Source organism: Gloeophyllum trabeum (assembly GCF_000344685.1).
Source record: "Gloeophyllum trabeum ATCC 11539 unplaced genomic scaffold GLOTRscaffold_00008, whole genome shotgun sequence".
NCBI classification, from domain to species: Eukaryota; Fungi; Basidiomycota; class Agaricomycetes; order Gloeophyllales; family Gloeophyllaceae; genus Gloeophyllum; species Gloeophyllum trabeum.
In genome coordinates this window covers 595,713-602,195 of record NW_006920417.1, presented here as the reverse complement: position 1 = coordinate 602,195, position 6,483 = coordinate 595,713, and the positions used below count along the sequence as shown (strand labels likewise).

At 54.7% G+C, this 6,483-nt stretch overlaps 3 protein-coding genes across 3 annotated transcripts; all 3 read left to right on the top strand.

Annotated features, from left to right (window-relative positions):
• The first annotated feature begins 1,108 nt into the window (after positions 1–1,108).
• Positions 1,109–1,742, top strand: GLOTRDRAFT_100240 (uncharacterized protein). Its single transcript, XM_007868689.1, has 2 exons — positions 1,109–1,478; positions 1,567–1,742. The coding sequence occupies exons 1-2, from the start codon at positions 1,277–1,279 to the stop codon at positions 1,656–1,658; spliced, it is 294 nt and encodes a 97-aa protein (XP_007866880.1). The 5' UTR covers positions 1,109–1,276; the 3' UTR covers positions 1,659–1,742.
• A 690-nt stretch (positions 1,743–2,432) lies between these two features.
• On the top strand, positions 2,433–3,105 carry GLOTRDRAFT_111334 (uncharacterized protein). Its single transcript, XM_007868688.1, has one exon. The coding sequence runs from the start codon at positions 2,498–2,500 to the stop codon at positions 2,942–2,944; it is 447 nt and encodes a 148-aa protein (XP_007866879.1). The 5' UTR covers positions 2,433–2,497; the 3' UTR covers positions 2,945–3,105.
• Positions 3,106–4,150: 1,045 nt separating this feature from the next.
• Positions 4,151–6,399, top strand: GLOTRDRAFT_106262 (uncharacterized protein; the record flags this gene model as incomplete). The annotated part of the gene is made up of 10 exons (XM_007868958.1): positions 4,151–4,204; positions 4,257–4,333; positions 4,454–4,707; positions 4,763–4,962; positions 5,013–5,207; positions 5,262–5,451; positions 5,508–5,685; positions 5,748–5,941; positions 5,998–6,091; positions 6,147–6,399. 10 exons carry the CDS (start codon positions 4,151–4,153, stop codon positions 6,397–6,399), a joined length of 1,689 nt encoding a protein of 562 aa, XP_007867149.1.
• Positions 6,400–6,483: the final 84 nt, after the last annotated feature.

Here is a 6,483-nt window from a genome sequence, read left to right as displayed (position 1 = left end):
AGAAGAGCCAATCGGAGGCCTACGACAATCACCCGGTCCTCCAGTTCCTCGCTGTATCCGCCGGGTTTACCTAACAATCATTAATTCGTGATTACAGCAACTACACCCTGTACTACAGCCCAACTCAATATCGTTTCTCGTTTTCATTTTCTCGGGCGCACTGGCACCCCTCCTGCCGACGCGGCGACACGGAGAAACCCGAAGTTATTGAGCGTGCATTTTCTGGCGGATTTCTCGTCGCATGCTAGACACCACAGCTGTCAGATAGCTCGTGCTCATCCCACGTGCTGTATTCTATGGCGGACTGGGATGGTATGTGGCAGTATCAGCAGGGTCACTATACTGGCCCTGCCCTAGCTCAGTAGTTGCAAGGGTGCCAGAACACAACTTGGTGCGCGTCCAACAGCGCGTCACAACAAGCCAAAACATATCGTATTAGGCAAGACATAAGCAACCGAGAGCCTGGTACATCAGTACAGCGCATGGCAATTGAAAGTCCGCCCCAGAGAAACGAGAGAAACAGCTCGAGGAGCTGTTTCTCGTTTTCTCGTTCGCGCTGAGATCCCAAGTCCGATCGCCGTTCGGCAGGGACCCCGAAAGGCTTCAGCGCACTGAGAAAATGAGCGAGAAACGCTTATTGAGTTCGACTTACTACAGCAGCCACATAGCGTACATTTGCGATTAGTAGAGCCTGCTACAGTCCAGCATAAGCAGAGCGTATTAATAATTTACCATCCCACTGCGCATTAGATACGGTAGGCTTCGTGTTCGGACACTGTATAGATCGTCGCTGGCAAATGAGAAACTTGGGCCCAGTCCGTCTGCAGGCGCACAGCTCGTGATGGCGAGGCGTCCGACAGGCGCCGAGAAAGCCTCTTGGTGCCATTTTTACCCTTGTCGAGTTGTGGGATGATCATCACCCTCCTGGTCCCGTGGACGCAGCGGCCTGGGATCGGGATGGTCTTGATTATCTTCCGGATAGTGGAAGTGTTGCTGAATAGCATAGACTTGATCTGGCAGCCCCGGTGCGAAGCTGCTCTGCGGCAGCGGCTGATGCGCGGGGTCCAGCGACAGCCTCGAGGGAACCGGACTTGGCAGGCGGAGCGGAGGAAATCGATTAGCAGGCGGCGTGATCGGGTCGCCATGTAGAGACATACTGCTCAGTAGCGTAGGATCGACCGTCAGCGGAGGCGTCGCAGAGCGCGCGGCGTGAGGTCGAACGGGGCGGCCTGGGTAGAACTGTGGTCTGTCGGTTGCCCCGACTAGCCTGAGGACCATGCGTGGATCATCAGGCGGCGGGGGAGCGCCCGACGCGGCCCTCTGCCTCGCCTGTTTCTTGCTGCCCTTCTTCGCTTTCCCCGGTCCTCGCCTCCGAGGGAAAGCTTCGTACGTACATTGCGGTTCGGATCCGTCGGGCTCTGGCTTGCGCTTCAGACAGTTGCGGCAAGGTTTGTTCCCATCACATCGAAGCTTTCTATCTGTATCGTGGGACAGGAATGGCGTGCATCGATTGGCAACCAAAATTAGTACTGCATGAAGATCGGAAGCTATGTGAAGTACACTTACGCCTACAAAACCAGCACGCCACTTCGGTCTTCGTCTTCCTGGCCTTTGGCTCTGGTCCTACCTCGGGTTCATCAGGGCCAGGTTCACGTTGACGTCTTTTCCCTCTACTAGCACTCGAACTCCCTTCCGCTGAAGTTGACCCAACAAGCGTGCTCCCAGTCAGCGACTCGGACGGGTCGATTCCTCCCGCTGTTGGAGAGTCGGGAGATCCCTGGCGGTCGTAACCGCTAGGCGTACCCTCGCTCGGGAGCCACAATTGGGAATGTAAGGTAGCAGATGGCGACTCGGCAGAGCTGGCGCTGCTGGGCCCCGGCTCCTGTCCATACTCCGACGTTCCACTGGTTGACGATCCCTCGTACGGTAGAGACCTGTGTCTCTCCGTGACTAGAGCGGGAGTAGTACGGCGTCGCACTGGACGTGATCCGCCTGGCTCACTAAAGGATGGGAAGCGATCGTAGGCAACAGACGTTTCTTCTGTGAAACGATTAGCGCAAGTTGTGTCAAACCGGGCCTTCGGAACGTACCTCGGAAGACGTCACGTCTAGAACTGGGCGAGTGTCCCTCTGCGAAGTCCACAGGGGATAAGGTGAATGTGCCTTGTCCGACGTACCAAGGGCTGCCGTCGGTGCTGCCTGCTCGACGCTCTCTAGTGGGCTGGGGGTGCCGAATTTCGTCCCTTAGAGGGAAGACGTCGGGGCCATAGCTAGGAGCGGGATACCTATGACCTCCCGGGCTGATGCCAAGGTCGAACGAAGGCCTACCACTTGGTGGGGCCGTCGATGACCCAGCGCCGCCTACTGCCCATGACCTAACAGGTCTAAGTCTCGCCTCCGCCGTGGGGGCCACCAAGTGTCCCATTGGCGGACCCCGTCTATAGACGTAATTGCGAGGATCAGTGACACCGCTACTAGTGGATGCCACACCATGGTGAATGGAAGAAGTCCCCTCCGCCTGCACTTCTGCCCCTCGACCCCCTCCCGCGGAATGTGGCCTGTATGGCAAGGGTCGAAAGTTTGGAAGTCGTATCGAAAGGGAAGGTTGTACTCCCTGCGCTATCGCAGGAGCTTCGCGCAGTTCGTTGAGGATAACATGGCCACCGGCCGCGGGAGGATGCGTACTTGCTGGGGAACCGGGCCTTGATTGTTCTGGTTGCTGTGGTGCTGTTACCATGTGGTCGTGCAGGCTATCAGGAAGGAGACTCTGTCCTCTCCCCCCTTTCTGCCTATCCATCGAGATGATCGACCGTTTCCTGCACCCTGCCGGTCGATGGAGCAGTCGTGAAGCTAAGTCGACGAATCCAGAGGCACTTAGCGGAGGTATGTCGCAAGAAAATCCGAGGGAAGGGTCGCAGTACGCCAGGCGTCCCATACGTCGCTAGTCGACTTTGTGGCAGGGTGTAAAGGGCCTCCTTTCAAAATTTCACGGCGCAGACAGAGAGGACGGAGCCCCCGTTGAATGATCGCGGTCCGAGGCCAGGGGGCTAGCTTGGACTGAATAAGACAGTCCGCATATTAGGTTTGGATCCGGTATGCGCGTCGAGGGGGCGCAAAAACAAATTGCGCGTCCTGTGCAGTCAACGAGCCGACAGCGTCGAGGACTCCCCCGATCCTTACAGGAGGCAAAATTCGATTCCCTCTGCCAAAGGGATGGTGGGGCCAGAGGAGGGCTCCCCTAATCTCGACGGTTTGCCATTATTTTGATCTCGACCGTCCGGCTTCTTCCCGCAAACAACGTGTGGCCACTGATTTGATGGGTAACTTATTGAGCCTTCTTACAGGTCCTGGGCTCATTCCTTCTCTACCTCGCGATATTCCCTGTATCGTTGAGAAATGGCTCATATTCTACGCTCCTGAAGACTGTCCCACAGCGTCCGCCACAAGCAGGCGCCGGTAGTTGCATAACCACCTCCGAAACACGATCGGGTCAGCAGATCTTTTAGGCAGCCAATCTTTACTCAGATAGCCCCTAACATGCCGGATATGTGCATCACGGTCCCATCTGCCGGTAGCGTCCGACTGGACTCCATCATATCGTTCCCTGCTAACTTCTGTGGTGCTAAACACGTTGCAACCAACCGTCGACGAACGACGCGAGGCCGTTATTTGGGCTCGGATAACACAATAAAAAGGCAGTCCTCTCTTCCCTCGTTCCCTGCTCAGAGTCGATAACATATGCTTATCGATCATGGCTATGGCTGCCGTCGATCCATTGAATTAGATTTGCGAGACCGACCTGCGCCTGAAACACATGGCCATTTTCAGCAGCCGAAACTTCCTCCCAAAGAATTTCGGAGTTAGTTGTCCGCTGCAGTATCGAGAAGGCGCGCCGACCGCAATGTCGTCAGCCAATCAACATCCTGGGAAATCCAGTCCAGACCCTCCCGAAAAGTGCATTGCTGACTAATCCGGGAAATGACTCTAGGTTCGCGCGCTTGAGCTTGAGATTCAGGACCCTATACTGTCCGGGCTTACAGCTACTTACAGCTATGCGTGGCCAGGGTGTGCTCCGTGTCGGTCACTGCGCGAAAGGTTCCAAGGCACGCTGTTTCAGCACCGGGGCTCCTGTCTTGGATGGGAAACCTGTCATGAACCGGTACAGCAGGACTGTAACGCAGCCGAAAAGTCAGGGAGCAAGTCAGGTATTCTTCCGTTTGCTCAAGTCAGATCGGGGGTCATTAAGATCCGTGCTAGGCTATGCTGTATGCGACCGATGGCATAAGAGACGATGACGACTTCAATAAGGCAATGGTCGGGGTGGCCAGTGTGTGGTGAGTGACCCGTAGCCCGAGCGTGGAGCCTCCTCCTGAACTTTCCGTCCAGGTACGAAGGAAACCCGTGAGTAGCTCTGCGGAGGAAATGAGCAATGTCGTTACAGTTGAATATCACAGTTGCAATCGCCACTTATTAGGCATTGGTCAGCGCGTCAAGGCCTCACTAACGAACGCCGGCATCATTGGCTACCAGTTCGGTACTGTCGGCGTCAGCGATGGTATCAGCATGGGGACCAAGGCAATGTCCTATTCTCTACAATCTCGGGATCTCATTGCGGACCAAGTCGAGACAGCGGCTGGCGGCCACTGGCTAGACGGCATGGTCGTTATCCCTGGCTGCGATAAAAATATGCCTGGCGTTCTGATGGCATGTCAGGCGAAATATTCTTCTACGACTTCTAAGGCGTGCTTATGACCTGATTCCAGTGGGAAGGTTGAACAGACCTGGATTAATGCTCTACGGCGGTTCAATACGACCAGGTTCTTGCGGTGGCGGTACACTTGACATCGTGTCCGCCTTCCAAGCGTATGGAAAATACTTGCAAGATGGTAAGACAGCGGATGCGGAGAAGGAACGGTACAATATTATTCGGCATGCGTGTCCCGGGCCCGGTGCTTGTGGCGGGGTAAATCATCACTTATGACAAACTGGCTGAATGCTGATCTACTTCCCTAGATGTATACGGCGAACACTATGGCTAGTGCCGCGGAGGCCATGGGAATGACCCTACCTGGTTCCGCCTCGTTTCCTGCTACGCACGAGGATAAGCTGAATGAATGCGACTCGGTCGGTGCTACGATGCGCAATTTACTCGAGAAGAATATTTTGCCCCGGGACATAATGACTCGGTCGGCCTTTGAGAACGCTATGGTGTGGATTTATATCAGATGTAACCGCCAGTTAATAAACTAACGGCAATGTCAGGTACTGACAATGATACTCGGCGGCTCCACCAACGCCGTATTACACCTCATCGCGATCGCGCACTCCGTAGGCATTGAACTGAATATCGAGGATTTCCAAAACGTATCCGATCGTATACCTTTCATCGCGGACCTGAAGCCTAGCGGCAAGTATGTCATGGAAGACGTCCACAAAATTGGCGGTATCCCAAGTGAGTCATCCTCTCTCGTGTCCACATCACGGCCTTATGTGTGACGGGTTATCCAGAGATCCTGGCGTATCTCCTAGAGAAGAAACTGATTGACGGTAACAACATGACGGTCACTGGGCTGACACTGGGCGAGAACCTCGATAGATGGACGCACAAATACGGCAAGTTATCCTTCACTGAGCAGGACGTCATCCGTCCCTTAGAGGAGCCCATTAAGGAGTCAGGACATATCAGGTCGGTCACTTTGACCAGTCTGCCGCTCTTTGACCCGTGTCAATTCCAATATCCTCCCTCAGAATCCTGAGAGGTAACTTAGCGCCCGGCGGTGCTGTCGCTAAGATCACTGGTAAAGAGGGTCTCCACTTCACCGGCAAAGCCCGCGCCTTCGATACAGAGGATGATTTTGTCAAGGCTGTTGAGAGCGGCTCCATCAAGAAGGGTGAAAAGACTGTCGTCGTGCTGCGCTACCTCGGTCCGAAGGGCGGTCCAGGTATGTCCTTCATTCCCAGTCTATCGAGTGCATTAAATTTCGTTGACCCCCAATAGGTATGCCAGAGATGTTGAAGCCCACTAGTCTTATCATGGGCGCGGGTCTCGGGCACGACGTCGCTTGTCTCACCGATGGACGCTTTAGCGGCGGGTGAGTGAAAAGGGGATGTCTAATATTTCGAGTGTCATGCTCACGCGGTGTATAGATCCCACGGGTTTGTCATAGGTCATGTCGTACCTGAGGCCCAGGTGGGGGGTCCAATTGCGCTCGTCCAAGATGGTGATGTTATCAGCATCGATGCGGTGAAGAATTCTATTGAGGTCCATGTTCCACCTGAGGAGCTGGAAAGCAGACGGAAAGCTTGGTCTGCCCCTCCGTTGAAGGTCAGCCAAGGAACATTGTACAAATACGTGAAGCTGGTTGAGGATGCCAGTCACGGTTGTATCACCGACGCATGACTACCATCTAGCCGATAAGAGGCTTGCAATGGAAATGGGAATGTATTGAAAAGTACATACAAAAGCGTCAGCTAGATCGCTCAC

Coding starts and splice junctions, on each gene's coding strand:
- GLOTRDRAFT_100240 (XM_007868689.1), top strand. CDS start 1,277: ATGCGTGGATCATCAGGCGGCGGGGGAGCGCCCGACGCGGCCCTCTGC. Junction 1,479..1,566: donor ATCACATCGAAGCTTTCTAT/CTGTATCGTGGG, acceptor AAGTACACTTAC/GCCTACAAAACCAGCACGCC.
- GLOTRDRAFT_111334 (XM_007868688.1), top strand. CDS start 2,498: ATGGAAGAAGTCCCCTCCGCCTGCACTTCTGCCCCTCGACCCCCTCCC.